Below are 16,348 nucleotides of genomic sequence, written 5' to 3' on the forward strand. Positions count from 1 at the left end.
ATTAATTAACATGGATAGAATTAAACCCAATCGTCGCTCGGTTAGCTCGAATCGTATTAAAACCCCTGGTAACGTCTCGGATTGGATAGGATTAGATAAAGTTACGTTTCCTTCCCAATGCCAACCTCTCTTTAGTAAGCGCGGATTAGATTTGATCAAACAGGGTGGTCAAATGTATGGGATTTCGTTAATTTTTTACTCGACAAAGCCAAGGGCTAGGGTAATTGTTTGATGGCGGTACGAAGTAGAATCATCGAGAGAGAGAGAGAGAGAGAGATACGCGGAAGACTGCTGGTCGAGTACTGAAGCAAATAGAGAAGCAGCAAGGAAATGCTCATGGCGGGTCTGCAGGTGCAGAAGAACACCCTGTACGTAGGTAAGCAGAGATATATGCATGTCTTCTTGGATCTATAATGATGGTTAAAGGATGATGATTGGATGGTAATCACAGGTGGTCTGGCGGAGGAGGTTAACGAGTCCATCCTGCACTCGGCGTTCATACCCTTTGGCGACATCAAAGATGTGAAGACGCCGCTGGACCAGGCGACGCAGAAGCACCGGTCTTTCGGCTTCGTGACCTTCCTGGAGAAGGACGACGCGGCGGTGGCTATGGATAACATGGACGGTGCTGAACTTTATGGTAGGGTTCTCACGGTTAATTACGCCTTGCCAGAGAAGATCAAGGGTGGTGAACAGGGATGGGCTGCGCAACCCAGTAAGCTGCTCTTTCTTTCAGAATTTTAACTTTATTTCTCTGAAATTTATTTTTGCCTATTAGAGAAATTAGTCTTTTACTCTGCTTCACGCTCTTATCTGGGGCTTTTCGTCGAGCTAAGATCCTCACAATTTGCAGGATTTGGAGTTTTTGTATGACTGTGTGACCGATTTAGTGAAACCCGAACCCTAGCTCTTGTTCCTGTTGGACTCTTTTTTGTTGTCGGACCCTAAGAAAAAATTTCTTGAACTTGAGTGAGAATGTTTGCGAGTATTAATGCACCTCATTCTCATTAACTCTAAAGACTGCTGGAAAGCTAACTTTGGAAGAGAACTTTGATTGCAATGATGGATCTATATACTAGTTGGAGCTCTTGAACAAACTGCAAAAACTATGACATGAATCCTCCTCCTCTGACCAATTCTATCAATTTCTAATTGATTGTGACATTAGGGTTCAGGAGTATTTCCTCACCTCTTCTACCTCTACCAATTTGGTGTTTTCTCTAAGAATCCTGACTCGTGATATCTGAACCCTTCTACTTGCTGTTTCCAGGTTTTTATTGATTGTGCCCAAACAAAAATATAATTAATTATTGAGTGAGTTAAAAATAAGAGTGGAGCTAAGAATGATTGCCCATATAGTTGAACACTCTTCCACAAAGCACTGATTTTGGTTTCAGCTGAGCCACATCTGCCAATAGGGCCAGAGAATGTTAATAGTATTGTAGCTTCCTGTCTTCAAATCACCCCCTTGATGCAAGCAGGCCTGGGGGTTCCCCATCAAGCTGCCATCGGAGTTGAATCTAAGACAGCCAGGTGGTGGAGGTATCCAAGCAATGAGTTGATGCTGAGACCCATACAAAATATTAATTGATTGGAAGAAAGTCTGAGGCCTATGCTCGCTAGTGCATATTTTTAAAAGTTACCCCTTGAAGGATGCTAAACTTGGAAGGGGACTCGTATTGGAATCCAAAACCATCTGGTCATGGTTAGATTGAAGGAGATAGTTATGGTGGTACTGTTCCATTATGTATTCATTTTGACCAGTGTGTCTGTTAAAAGGAAGATGCTGCCTACCTCATTGGTTTAAGGCTTATCTGTATAGTTATCTGTCTTCCATTTGCAAGATATCCTTTAATGTCCCTAAAAGCCGTTTTGCCTAGTTTCTGTTGATATGAGCATGGATCATGTTAGTAACATGGTTCTTCATGCAAAGCATGTTAAGGCTTTCATTTTTCTACCAAGTGTTAAGGGGCAGATCTACCTTGCCACTAGTCAAATCTAACAGAAACTTGCTCTTTGGCATTTACTTTCCGAAGAAGACTCTTGCTATAAACATGATTTTACTAAGTGTAAATTCTATTAGATCTTATTGGCCTTCTCCTTTTCTTATTTCTTCTTCTTTTTTCCCCTGTATATCACTTTTATCTTGTTTATCAAAGGATTTTTGCTTTTATATCAGAATCTGAAATGTTCTTTATTATCAACTTAATTATTGATAAGAAACTGTGAGATTTTAAATCAGAGATTAACTCTTGAGTTATTTGCTGGACTTCCTTTTTCTTTCTTCAGTCTGGGCAGATGCAGACACGTGGTTCGAGCGGCAGCAACAAGAAGAGGAAATGCAACGGTTACAGGCAGAAAGCCAGGCTGCTATGCGTACTGCAGAGGAGTTACATAGGAAAAAATTGGCTCAAGAACGAGAAGGGGAAAAAGAAGAAGAAGATACAGGAAAGGATAATCCTATGGCAATTGCAGAAGCACAGGCCCTTAAAGAGAACAACAAGTAATCAAGCTCAAGAACTTTCAGAAAGGTAGAAATTGGAAACCAAAGGCTGGTGCATGAAAGTATTAACATAGTTGATTAGAAAAGTGTACAAGCTTACCTGTTGTGTTACCCGGATTCAATAGAACGGTTCTCATTTTCAAGGATTAATTGTCTACAGCAACAGTTGGAAAGCTTACATCAAGTGGTGACAGACTACTTGCCTTTAAACCTTCCTAACATAAACAGGAGGAAAAGAAATAGAAAAATTGGATCTCTACCTGTTGTCATAACGTCTCTCTTATCAGAAAAAAAAAAAAAAAAAAAATTAAGTTGGTGCAAATTGCCAATTTGAACCTACCAAAACGCGAATCAACCATTATCACAGCATTTGATCGGACAGTTTACCACCTTATTAAGTATAATTAATTTACTAAAAGTCCAACCAAGCAAACAAGGCGGCAGGTTCAGTAACAGTAGCAGTCCCTGTCCACAACCAGTACACCGTTGGGCAGTAATCTTCAAAATCTCTGAATATTTCCCGCCTCCTCATTCTTCCTGTCTCAGCAAACTCCCTTGCTTCAAAGCAGGGGAAAGAAAGAGATGCTGACACAGAGAAATGATGGAAATATCAACAACCAGTTGGTGGACCATCTTCTTTCTCTCTTCGATCTAAATCTCTTTATTTCCCTTAAAAGACCCAAAAATCCTCTGCTCCTCTACCATTACCAGGCAGCCTCCATCGTCCCGGAGCAGCTGTTCTGTGAACTTAAGAGAGAGAGAGACCCAGTTCAGAAGAAAGAAGAAGCCTGAGGATAAACTGTACATTAGTAGGAATTGAATTCACAGAGATGAGAGTTTCGGCGTTTGTTGTCTTCCTTGTCTCTGTTTTTTCCTATACAGGTGAGAATTTATATTTGGTTCTTGATGAATTTGGTGACTGCTTCGTGCTGGTTTCTTACTTTGTTGCTGTTTTATGGATTAGCTGCTTATGATCCATTGGATCCGAATGGCAATATTACAATCAAATGGGATGTAATGTCATGGACAGCGGATGGTTATGTGGTATGTCTCGTTCTCTCTTCTTCGTTGTCACACCCAATGTACATTTCTCTGAAATTCAACTGGACTCTCTCCGATGGTTTTCCAGGCTGCGATAACGATGAACAACTTCCAAACGTATCGGCATATAATGAGCCCCGGCTGGACCTTGGGCTGGTCATGGGCAAAGAAGGACGTGATCTGGTCTATGGTGGGAGCTCAGACAACTGAACAAGGTGACTGCTCAAAGTTCAAAGGAAACATACCTCATTGCTGCAAGAAGACACCAACAGTTGTCGATTTGCTTCCTGGGGTTCCTTACAACCAACAATTTGCGAATTGCTGCAAGGGAGGAGTAGTTGCAGCATGGGGTCAGGACCCTAGTGCTGCAGTCTCAGCCTTCCAGGTGAGCGTTGGGCAAGCAGGGACCTCCAATAAGACTGTGAAGTTGCCTAAAAATTTCACATTGCTGGGTCCGGGGCCTGGATACACTTGTGGCCCTGCAAAGATCGTGCCTTCCACCACCTTCCTCACTCCCGATCGCCGTAGAAAAACTCAGGCATTGAGTAAGTTCTCTTTTCCTTTGTGTTAATCACCTGTTGATATTTCCTGCAACTCTGAAATGATGATAGATGACCTCTACAGAAAGAGTTCTTTCTCTTTGTTTTCTGTTAAGATTGATCCAGAGAACTCACCTTCCTTGTGTTTGCAGTGACATGGAATGTGACATGCACTTATTCACAGTTTCTAGCCAGGAAGAACCCAAGCTGCTGTGTATCCTTCTCCTCTTTCTACAACAGCACCATCATTCCCTGCCCCAAATGCGCTTGTGGCTGCCAAAAGAAAGGAAGCTGCATCGAGTAAGTCTGCCAACTCGATCCTTCTCTGAACTGGTGTTTTGACATTTACAGAGCTTCACACTTAATCCGTCTGCAGAAGCGACTCGAAACTGTTAAGTAAGGTGGGGATCAACACTCCAAGGAAGGATAATGCACCCCTGCTGCAGTGCACTCATCACATGTGTCCGATTAGGGTTCACTGGCATGTGAAGCTCAACTACAAGGAATACTGGCGCGTCAAGATCGCCATTACCAATTTCAACTATAGGTTGAACTACACACAGTGGACGCTCGTGGCACAGCACCCCAATCTCAACAATGTCACTCAGGTCTTCAGCTTCGACTACAAACCGCTCGTCCCTTACCAGTCTATAAGTAAGTTTTCTAGTGCATTTGGGAGCTTCTGGGTTCAAAACCATGGAGGTCGAAGGTTATTGAAGAACAAAACAGAGGGATCCGCATGCCTTCCTTTCTATCAGAACTCTGACAATTTGTTTGCAACTGTTTCTGCAGATGATACGGGGATGTTCTATGGCATGAAATTCTACAATGATCTAATAATGGAAGCAGGGCCATCAGGAAATGTACAGTCAGAGGTGCTTCTCCAGAAGAACAAGGACACATTCACCCTCAAACAGGGTTGGGCGTTCCCTCGGAAAGTGTACTTCAATGGCGACGAGTGCATGCTGCCTCCACCAGACACATACCCATTTCTTCCCAATTCAGCAATAGTAAATTCATTTGCTTATTCATCTCTTGTTGCTTCTGTAATCCTCGTATTTGGGTTCCTCTGGTAAGATTTTCTGAAGAGACGAGGATGGTCAGGTTTCAAATTTTCTGAGACTTTGATGGCGGAACCCATCATTTAGGATTGGCAGATTTTGTGATCGTTACTGATCCTCATGTAGATAGATTGTATCATGAGTGTAATGTCTGGACATTCTTTTGAAAAACGAAATATAGATGATGAAAAAAAGAAAAAAAAAGTCACCTTTTCCTCTCTCTTCAAAATTAGGAAATTTTTCATGTTTTGAATTTTTAATGATTCTGATCCCACAGCTAAAGCATCAAACGATGAGTCAACTGTGAACCGATTATCCATGAATATGCAGCAAGTGAGCAGACATAATTTTTCACCGACGGGATACAGAGAGGTGAGACATCAAATCAAGGTTAGGTAAACGTTTTCTTTTCTTTTTTACTCCAAAGCAAATCGCTTTCTGCCTGCACTGCTTGAAGCTTCTGTTTACCTATGGAACAAGGCAACCGACCCATTCAACCAGTTTGAAAAAGGATAGGCGAACTGTGCTTTTCTCATGTTTCCAGAAAATAGACCAACAGAAGCACCAGAACTCCACAATATTTTCTCTTTTTTAATGGAGAAAAAACCAAGAAAGCCACCTCATTGACAGGTGCAGATCAACCGAACAAACACTACTTACAAGAATTTAAGTTCTATATTAGGGAGCCTTGAGGTTCAGACAGTTTAAAAGTCATAGATTCCAGTTTGGATGGCTGCATGGCTGCTGTACAAACTTCTAAACAGAAGGAATAGCCAGGAAAAAGATAAAAATGCAGAAGGGATCAGGATTTCCCTCTAGTAGCTTTTTATTGTCATATAGAACAACTTTTTATAAATAAATAAATATGCATTACATCAGTTACAACAACTATAATCACAACTGTAGCAACTACAAGTGGAGTGAATTCATTCTACCCAGACCACAACAACTAAACAAAAATCTTTTTGGGACCATTTGAACGCACCTGCTAACAGATTCGATCACCATACACCATGAGTAGTCGTGGCCAAATCCACAACTAGCTTTAGGAGAATCATAACTCAGTTCCAAATGCTTCTGGTGATCCTTTAAAAGTGGAGGCAATGGCACCTTGCTCAATTAGACATGGGCAAACAGGAATGCCAGAGATGCTAAGAAAAGCATAAGTGGAAGAAGAAAGAAGTTATCCCGTGGAGGACTGGAGTTGGGCAACCATGGGTAAGAATCAGGCGGTGGCATCACACAGTTATCACCATTGAAATAGATCCGACGAGGAAAAGCCCAGCCTTTGTCAAAAGTAAAGGTCCCGAGGTCCTTCTTTAACAGAATCTCCGACTGTACATTACCAGAGGGACCTGCTTGCACGAGCAAATCATTATAGAACTTGACCCCCCATAGCATAGCAGTATCATCTGCAAAGAGCAATCATAAGAATTTCAGATTTTTAACATTTCAAGAAATATAAGTATTTCAGCCCAATTTGAGAACTGTTGCGGATACAGCAAAAACATATTAAGAACTTACAAGAAACCTCGACTACAAAAGGAGAATGTGGAAGTATTCTAGTATATGACAGTACTTTCATTGTTTCGTGTACCCTTATGGCCCTTGCATGAAAAAAATTACTAGGAAATGACAAGAAAGCCACACAGCATGTCCGTGAGCATTCTTGTCAGTTTCATTATTGTGCCTCTTTCATGCCCTCCCATGCACAGTAAAATTTTACTTCATGATTTCAACATAAGTTTTTTTTTTTTGGAAGAGGCAAAATATTTTATTAAGTTGACAGAATAAAACAAGAGTTCCTTGAGGGGAAAAAAGGAAAAAAATAAATATATATATATATATATATAAAACAGAACTAGAACGATCTAAACAAAAAAGAGAGATGACAATAATGGATGACTCACTTATAGCTTGGTATGGATTTAGTGACTTATAATTGAAGCTGAAAATCTGGGTGAGATTGTCGAAATTTGGGTGCTGGACGACTAAGTTCCACTGAGTGTAATTCATCCTGTAATTGAAGTTAGTAATGGTGATCTTCACCCGCCAGTATTCTTTGTAATTGAGCTTAACATGCCAATGAACTCGTATTGGGCACATGTGACTTGTGCACTGAACTAAAGGTGCATAGTTATTTTTTCCACCGGCAGCTATAGCAGAAGCTAAGTAAGGTGAGTCTCCCCTGCAAAACAAACAATTATCATGAACCACCACACATTCAGTTCATAAAGAAGCTAATAATGGCTAAAGCATAATTTCTGCTTACTCTACACAGCTTCCTGGTTGGGTTATATTGTTTTGGCAGCCACAAGTGCATGTTGGGCAGGGAACAATAGTGTCATTGTAGAAGGATGAAAGTGATACACAACATGTAGGGGTTTTCTGAGAAAGAAATTGCGAGTATGTGCAAGTAATATTCCATGTCACTGCAAAACAATAAGAGACGAACAATGTGAGATATCTTTGTACATTGCAAACATTAAGCTGAGCCACTAGAAGTTTATTCAAACATATGAAGATTAAGTAATTTTGTTTCATATCAAACAATAAGAATACAAGAAACATAAAGGAAAAACAAGATAAATTTCTCGTTTTGACAGAAAATAAATTTGGATATAATTGAGTAAATTTCCCTTATAGCTAACAGCATGCAACTTCATGCAAGGAAGGGCACAAATTGCATGGCTCAAAAATTCCAGGAATCTGGTTTCAGCACTTGGTACCACTATCTATGTTAGGTACAAACAGTTAAATTTGTGGAAAGAACAGCAAAAATTCAGAAAAACGCGGATCCCCGTTCAATCACCACCAATTCTGACACTTCAAGCATGCAACTGACATTTTTTGGTGGACGATTTGGAACAACTATCTATTTAAGATTTAACTTACTCAAAGCTTGAGTTGTTCTTCTCCCATCTGCTGTTATGAATTTACTTGCCTTCACAATCTTTGCAATCCCACATGTATAGCCTGGCCCTGGAGCTTTGAGCGTAAAGTTCTTTGGCAACTTCACAGTTTTGTTAGAGGTTCCTGCAGCGCCAACACTGATCTGGAATGCACTCACTGCATTCTGAGGATCCTGGACCCATGAGTTGATTACTCCTCCTTTACAGCAGTTTGCAATTTGTTGATTGTAAGGAGTTCCTGGCAGCAAATCCACCACTGTTGGGTCTTTTTTACAACAATGTGGGATATTTCCTTTGTATCTTGAACAATCTCCTTGCTCAGTGGTTTGGGCTCCAACCATAGACCAAATAACCTCTTTCTTTGCCCACGTCCATCCCAGAGTCCAGCCAGGAGCTTGAATATGACGATATTGCTGGAAATTGAAGATGGTAACAACAGCCTGGCATACCATTCAAGGAGAAGATTAAAATTTGACCAACAAGAAAAATGAAAATTAGATTCAAGAGATAAACGGCTCTGATGGAACAAGTCTATAAAGTTGGAAGTTGGAGTATTGTCCTGTTTTTTTTTTTTTTTCTTCTGATATTGCATTGTCTGATGCTGGGTGGATTGGCTTAATTTATATGGAGGAAAAAAGAACAAGCAAAACATATTGCCATATACTTACAAGATAGCCATCAGGAGTCCATGACATAACATCCCACTTGATTGTTATATTTCCGTTGGGATCAAGCGAGTCATACGCTTCTATATAACAGAAGAATACAATTGTTAATAACAAAAATTAAATAAAAAATAAATCAGAGTATATTCAAGCTCCCCCAAAAGTATAAAGGAAGGGAGTGTAAATCAGAAGAGAATTCAATAGGAAGCTTCAGAAAAGATATTCCTTTTACAAGACTATCTAAAACCAGATAAGTATACACGGATTCTTGCTGCAAGAGATCACTGAATTTACCATTTATGCCTTGAAGTTACACAGCCTTTGATCATGCCAACTAATTACAACTACAAGAGCTGCTTCAAACTTCACAGATCTTAAATATTTCATGTCCTCTGAACAACTAGGATTTTCCTTATGCAGCAATAATGAATCACTTGGGTATTCCTACAGAGGAAAAGTAACTTGGGTTCCTGTAGTTGAACATTTGGCCAAAGCTAAGTAAGCGTACAAACTATTTTGAGGACCATAGAAATTCAAGACCATAACGTGGCCATTAACGATCCATTAATCTGTCATTTCAAATCCACAAAAAATAAAATAAAGGTGAATGCCCAGACTCTTCAGAAACCTCTCGTTTCCACTGTTCCCTTCGATTTTCCAAACATTTATCATTTTAAATACATTAAAAAAAAGGTGAATGATAAAACTCTTCAGAAATCCCTCTTTTCCACTATTCCATTCGTTCTTCTAAAACCAACGTGCCACATCTTTCCAAACCGCCCGAGTCCGTCTCTTTGCTCGTATTAGAAATTTCAATATAACACCTCTGTAAACTTTTCTCTTTCAAGTTCCACATATAAACAATAAGTTAGTCTGATACTTAAATCGGCTAAGCTGAAGCGATGTAATTAAAAAATCTGAGTGATAATCGTATATTTATTTTCCAAACTCTTTTCAAACAAGAAACCAAAGACACCGGCATTAGCAGGCTTCGATCTCCCAAGCTCAATTACAGAAACTTTATATTCCAGACTAGTATGCTAAAATTTAAAAAAGCAAAACGCACACAATCAGTAAAAATTTGCTCGCAGAACCTGTACTAAGATAACATCAACATTCGCACAAAAGATAACCCATAAGATTTCAAAATTCTGCAAACGAAACTTAAAATAAGAAATAACGAAAAATCCCTTTCCAACTACTGTGCTCAAGCCGTCCACTGGCACACAAAAATCAAATTTTTATACTTTCTCCTGCCTACAGAATCCGAAAACGGGAGCTCCCCAACTACACTAAATTTCAACAATTCACCACAAAAAAGCCATCTAAAAAAATAAAAGCGAGCTCCAACATGTAAAATCGTCAAGAAACAAGAGAATCCACCGTCGGACACCCACCTGTGGAAGTTAAACTGCAGGAGAAAAGCACAAACACCAGTAAAATGGTGCAGCTACTGATCCTCGAAATGGATGCGTTGTCCCAACCCATCTCCGCTGCAGGTTTCTGGGTTTACTCCGTTCTTCTCGGAGTGCTCAAAGATCTGCAGCAGACGAGAGAGGAAAAACTCAAAGAGGAAACGCAGAGAGCACGCGGCGCTGGCCTTCCTTTTCACATGGAAGAGAGAGAGAGAGAGAGAGAGAGAGAGAGAGAGCTAAGATCCAACTTAAATTTAAGCTAGTTTAAGCAAAGCGATGCTTAACTGTAGTTTCTTTCACCAGTAAATTGCCTAACACCTGCCCTCAAGTTTTCAAAATATTACATGAATGGCACTACTAGTTTTCTGATTTATTTTAATAAAATTTCCACGAAATAATTGCCGGATCAGCTCTCATTACTGCTTTTATTATTTTTTTCTCTATTATTCTTTTCTAATTATAAAGAATAAATTTATTTTCATTTTCTGAGCAAAGTCAAATAAGTTAAGAAGAATTGAGGGTATTTTAGTAAAAAAACCGACGTCGACGTGCGAGTCGCCGACAGGAAGTTTGTGGGCCGTGGGCCCTGTTACCTGTGTCGGTGGGGGGTGAAGAGCGGGGCTGGAGATGGACTGGGTGCCGCGCCGATCACGGTGAGAAGATCTTACTGTCAGAAGCAAGAAAGAAGCATTATTTACCAAAATGATCAGAAACGGACAAAGAAAACGAGTGGGCCCGATTAATAGAGAGTCCTGTGTGACACATGTGGGGCAGGAAGTGTGCAAGACTAGGAAACTTCAGTGGTCCACTTCAACATGTATTTAAGTCAAAATAATGTAACATATATTAATGTGTGACATTGTTAAGATATTAAAATGATTGGTGCATACGGCATCAAATAAACCCACCTAATCTCTCTAGTTTGGACTTCTTCTCATTGACAGTGGTAAGCCAGCTCATCCATTTGACACGTGTATGGAAACTAGTGTGGTGGACCCACCTGGGTCAAGTTGTTTTAAATTAATCCAAGGGCTAGGGTTTGATAATTTATTATTTATTCTAGCGTTTTGGTACATTTTATTAGTGTTACTTATCCCTCAATTCTAAGCATGATTACAAGTTATCCCTCGTTAGGTTTACTTATAATACCTTAAACCCTAAACCCTAAATCCTAATTCTTGAACTGAGTGAGTTCTCACTATGTTTTGATTCCAAGAAATATTTTTTAGTGTTTTTTTTAATGTAAAAAAAAAATAGGATTTAAAAAAAATTATATCAATACCATTCAAGCATGAATGAGTTCTTTCCTTTCCTTTCCAACCAAACCAAACCTGATAATTTAATATAATACCCAAATTCCTTCTCTTTGTATTGACTAATACAAACAAGGGAGACAATACATACCATAAGACAAAACATAATTTTGAAAACTGATATCATTTAAGCATCATAGAACCCCTTCTCTAACATCATTAAAAAATAGAAAAAATATATTTTAATCAATTTTATTATTAATATTTTATTTTCTTCTTATTTGTTTTCTTATCGTTTCCTATTGGAACTATGAGAAACCAATCACACTCCCATTAACTCCCATAAGAGGCAAACCTTTGCGAGAAATGTCGACAAGGGCCTTGAAGCTGTAGGGCTCATGCATAGATAACTTTGACATCACATTTTTGTTGAGTTGTATGTTCCCCTTGATTAGCCCATGCATGCAGTTTCCATAGTTCACCTGCCAAGTAGAATAAGACTTGATAAGCCCCTCAACTTCAAAGATTTCTTTTGAAGTAACAATATGTAATATTACAAAGAAGCATAAGAAGTAGAAGAAGAAGGAGAAGAAACAGAAGAAGGGTGGTAATCTCTGAAACTGAAAATTTACAACTAATGAATCCTCCTTGTGATATGTTGATGGGAACATCAATGTTATGCACACAATAACATTATTAAGTTATTTAGAGTCTAATTAATTATTTTTCTTTAATTTACTTTATTTTATTTTAGTTAAAGAATTTATAGGCCATAAGGCCATTTTTGTAATATTTTATCTTGAACCTTGTAAGGGTGAACCCTATTCAAGGGGTAAGAGTAATGAGAAAAAGCAAACATTGATTTAGAGTAAACAAGGGTTTTGAGTTTTCCTCAACGAGCTCAGGGGTGTGCGTTCTCTTCAAAGAACCTAGGGTTTTCAAGCTTCCAATCGGCTTGATTTTCGTCTCTCTTCTTCATCCCTACAAATCGCCGTGTCAGGTCCGAGATTGTAACAACAGGTATCAGAGCGGGAACAAAATGAGCAATTATTTGTCCCAAGGAAAATGGATTGCCATGCGTGATCTATTGGAATAAATATGTGCAGGAGTTGTAGCATGGGAAGAAGCCTTGCGGGATGGAATGCGTGAATCTTCCATTAAAATTTCTGCAATTGAGAGGCATCTCGCTGCTGCAGAAAAGAAGGTCATACGACCTAAAATCTCCGAGCACAAAATATTCACAGAACGCAAGGCAGCAGAAGCTGTCTTGAACTAGGAGCAAGGCCAAGGGCCAGAAAAATTAACAATTTCCACGCAGGGAAATCCAGAGCCAAAGTCCAACAGTAGAGACCCTGCAAATCTGAAATCAGAGTCGAATACATCAAATCCGAAATCGTCCAAAATCTCGTCAGAACTGGACAATTTGGGGGCGACTTCAAATCCGAAGTCCGAATCTGTTGTAGTGAACCAAAAGACTTGTTCATCGTTCAACCTCAAGGTTCTAAATTTCGGACACGACTTGTTGTTGTTCGCCATCGGCAACAAGTCAGGCTCGACGTTGGCAAGAGGCATGAAAAAATTCTACACAACAGTTTCATTTCTTCACCATTGACGGGTTATGCAAACCGACAAGCAAAAAAATCCAAAGATTTCGATTTCGAAGTAGAAATCGTGGCCTTGGCGGAAGATGAGAGGTCTCGTCCAGAGTATTTCGATTTGATTCTGTTTCAACAAGATGAGTCCTCTGATTATGATGTTGTAAATGGAATTCCATTTGTGGGTGTTGGGCACATAATCAAGTATGCAATTGTCGTTCCACACTTTCTTACAGTGGAGCGTGCAACCATTTCTGTCTATGAACCTAATGCTCCATGCGCCAATGGGGCTCCTAATGCTTGGGAGTTGTTCGAATTAAAGCCTCCACGAGATGTTGTTGCTTGGTTGGCAACGCCAAAGAGAATAATTCCTCTTTCTGGAATCATGGCCATATTAAAATTCAAGCAGCAGAGGGCCTTAGCTATGTCTAACGTCAATTTTTTTTTTGTTGCCCCTGGGACAAATTCTATTATTGTGGATGAACACAGTAACAGTGTGTCTGTTCATGGTCATTTTTCCAACAGTAACAGTCCATCTCATAACTTTGTGTTTAATTTTTTGGATGTTATGTATGTTGCTCGGCCACTATTTGTAAAAATTCTTCAACCAGGTGTGAGCTTTGGAGATGAAATTCTTTCTGTGGGGACGAATTATTTTTTTGTGGCTGGGTTAAACAGTCTAACTAAATTTCAAATTTCTGCTGTTGTTGCAATCTTGGGTTGGACAGGAGAGACACTTCCAATTTTTAAATTTGCTACCGGTGTGGCAATACAGAAATGGGCTCAACAAAAAAAAAAACATATTAGAAGTGATGCAGATGAACAACACATGGAATATGTAGAAAATAAAAATGAATCGCAGGGCGCATCTATTGATCATGAAAATCAAGGACATGTTGTAGTGATTACTATTGTTCAAATCTGTGAACACAAGTTGGAAAAAAGCAAACGGCATGGCAATGTTTATTGGAAGAAAGGAAGTTCCTCTACATTGAGTTCTTTAAACCCAGAAAAAACTCTTTTACCCCAATTGAGTGATGTTTTCACACCAAAAAGTCACCTATATGGATGGACAGAAGTATCACTTCACAGTGCCAAGAGATGGAGAGAACTATTGGGGGTGTGTTAGCATTGTCTCCACTTACTGGGTCTAGTGCATATGCAAAGTTCACAGGTCCACAAATCAAGAAGACAGTTGAAAGGCAACCAGATGTATATAATGCAACAAAAAAAATTTCTCTTGTTAGTTCCTTCATGGTATCTCTTCTTACTGGAGGTTATGCTAGTATTACTGAAACTGATGGATCTCAGACAACAAATCTGGTCTCTGCAGGTTATGAATCTGGTCTCAGCAAGTTATACAGACTACTGCACCAGGATTAAAATAACAACTACGACAACCTACACCAGCACATGGATTATGCAGAAGTTCCACCTATTTTTCTAGCTCAATCTAATGCATTGTTGGATTGTACAGAGTTGTTTTGACAGTGCAGATATTGTGGTCCTGGGCTTACCTGTGCCTTATGCTCCTAACAGGCCAGTCTTTTGGGTAGTATTAGCTAGGTGCATAACATTTGGTATCAGAGCGGGCTCCCACGTCGTGCGTTCGAATCCCGGAGGGGGCGACCTAGCGGAGGGGGTGACCTAGAAGCCAGATTAAAATTACTGGTAGGCCATAGGAACTTAACCCAGGTCTGGCCAGTGTCGCTAGAGTGGGCCATCGCTAGAGTGGGTCGTGGCTAGAGTAGGTCGTCGCTAGAGTGGGCCGCCGTGGACGTTGGCTCGTGAAGGTGGGGTGTGTTGTTATGGTCCTGGGGTTAAGTAATTATGCCTTACGCTCCTAACAGGCCGGTCTTTTGGGATATATTGGCTAAGTGCTTAACATTTGGTATCAGAGCAGGCGCTACATCACGAGTTTGATTCTCCTTGAACGCAGGTCATGCTGGCTACGGCCATATATCCTCTTGTTACGGCGCGAACCGTAGACACCACCCGAACGATCGTTGCTTAGTCTTGAGTCGTCGTGGGTGTCGGCTCGTGGTGATGGTTGTACTGTTGTGGTCCTGGGCTAAGTACCTATGGCTTCCGCTCCTAACAGGCAGGTCTTTTGGGTAGTATTCGCTAGGTGTATAACAACAGAACACAGTGTTGCTAGACAACCAAGGACACAGTGTTGTTTTGGCAGTAAAGAAAACATTGCTCCTAGATAGCCAAGGACACTGTGCTTCTGTGGCACTGCAGAAAAGTTTGCTACTAGACAGCTAGAAACCATTGTTGAAAACAGTGATGACATTTTGAGAGTACAACCAGCAGTGACTTATGGAGCCCAATTATCTGTTGTTGTGGGCACAACAGATACTCCTCTACAGGATGTAGCTAATTCTAGACGAAAAGGGACAACAACAAATGTCATTCTTGTTCTTACTGCATGTGCCATTCGTGGAGCTCTAGAGATTGAGATGACGTTGTATGTTCACAAGGGGACTGTTATACTTGTTGGAAAGTTACACGGATTACAACTAGGCCATTGGTTGCCATTGTATAGGGAGATAGAGGAGTTGGGATGGGCAGGGGAGTCCAACCAATATTTACTAACATGAACCGCAAACTCCTACAAGGGCATAGGGACTAGACAGAGCTAGAAGAGACAACCCAATTCAGTCCTACATTTTGTGACACAATGGGTTCTGCGACTGACAGCCAGAACAAGGGAATTATACCTGGAACAGAGAAAATGGCACAAAGGAGTTGGAGCATTACAGATACACATCTTGGGATGAATTGGCCAGTAGCTGATGTAAGGCCTTCATTCCACTCCACTGACAATTCAACAAGTGATACTACAAATTTGGTGCTCCAGTTGCTGAATAAGCATTGCTTCCAAATACTAAAAACGATGCATGCTGGGTGGTTGTTCTCAGTCGAGCAAGTCAGCCCCAGCATGTGCCAACTGAAGAGGCTAATAGGTTCTTCCATCAAATGATGTCTGTTGCACCAATGCAGACCACATTGCTACTAGACAAACAAAAACCACTGCTGAAAATAGTCGCAGTGCAGAATGAATACACTAGTAGTGCTGATCAATTTCTGTTTTGCGTTCTTCCTCAATAGATAAATGCCATAGAGAGAGGGGTTGGGGTCAGCACTAGATTGAATTCCGTTACCCATGTTGGCTTGTAGGTTTGCAGGATGCAAGTATTCTATGTTGTGATTTTTGTGGCGAAAAATGTTGTGCTTTTTGTGGATGAGGGCTGCCTTCATAATGCATTTGTGTCCAACCGGGCTAAGCGGAAGACTGTTTTCAAGAAGGATGGCACGACCACTGCTGGTAACTCGAGCCAAGTAGGCGATGGTGCTGGTG

The 16,348-nt window shown here is 40.3% G+C and overlaps 3 protein-coding genes across 4 annotated transcripts; 2 read left to right on the top strand and 1 right to left on the bottom strand.

Annotated features, from left to right (window-relative positions):
- Window positions 1–107: 107 nt before the first annotated feature.
- Window positions 108–2,681, top strand: LOC137952208 (uncharacterized). The gene is made up of 3 exons (XM_068799287.1): window positions 108–376; window positions 452–715; window positions 2,290–2,681. Exons 1-3 carry the CDS (start codon window positions 331–333, stop codon window positions 2,505–2,507), a joined length of 528 nt encoding a protein of 175 aa, XP_068655388.1. The 5' UTR covers window positions 108–330; the 3' UTR covers window positions 2,508–2,681.
- A 496-nt stretch (window positions 2,682–3,177) lies between these two features.
- On the top strand, window positions 3,178–5,354 carry LOC137951858 (COBRA-like protein 4). Of its 2 annotated transcripts, XM_068798813.1 has the most exons (6): window positions 3,178–3,385; window positions 3,468–3,547; window positions 3,633–4,089; window positions 4,236–4,383; window positions 4,460–4,737; window positions 4,876–5,354. In XM_068798813.1, exons 1-6 carry the CDS (start codon window positions 3,334–3,336, stop codon window positions 5,157–5,159), a joined length of 1,299 nt encoding a protein of 432 aa, XP_068654914.1. In that variant the 5' UTR covers window positions 3,178–3,333; the 3' UTR covers window positions 5,160–5,354. The 2 variants fall into 2 exon arrangements, with proteins under 2 accessions (XP_068654914.1, XP_068654913.1); XM_068798812.1 differs by lacking the exon at window positions 3,178–3,385 and having other exon boundaries at window positions 3,410–3,547.
- A 581-nt stretch (window positions 5,355–5,935) lies between these two features.
- LOC137951857 (COBRA-like protein 3) lies at window positions 5,936–10,336 on the bottom strand. The gene is made up of 6 exons (XM_068798810.1): window positions 10,119–10,336; window positions 8,725–8,804; window positions 8,040–8,496; window positions 7,417–7,576; window positions 7,055–7,332; window positions 5,936–6,556 (listed from the first exon to the last, which is right to left on the bottom strand). The coding sequence occupies exons 1-6, from the start codon at window positions 10,207–10,209 to the stop codon at window positions 6,264–6,266; spliced, it is 1,359 nt and encodes a 452-aa protein (XP_068654911.1). The 5' UTR covers window positions 10,210–10,336; the 3' UTR covers window positions 5,936–6,263.
- Between the last annotated feature and the right edge of the window lie 6,012 nt (window positions 10,337–16,348).

This window comes from Aristolochia californica, unplaced genomic scaffold, assembly GCF_029961685.1.
Source record: "Aristolochia californica isolate CCGP_79_NKW_82.1479 unplaced genomic scaffold, dmAriCali1.0.hap1 SCAF_15, whole genome shotgun sequence".
NCBI lineage: Eukaryota > Viridiplantae > Streptophyta > Magnoliopsida > Piperales > Aristolochiaceae > Aristolochia > Aristolochia californica.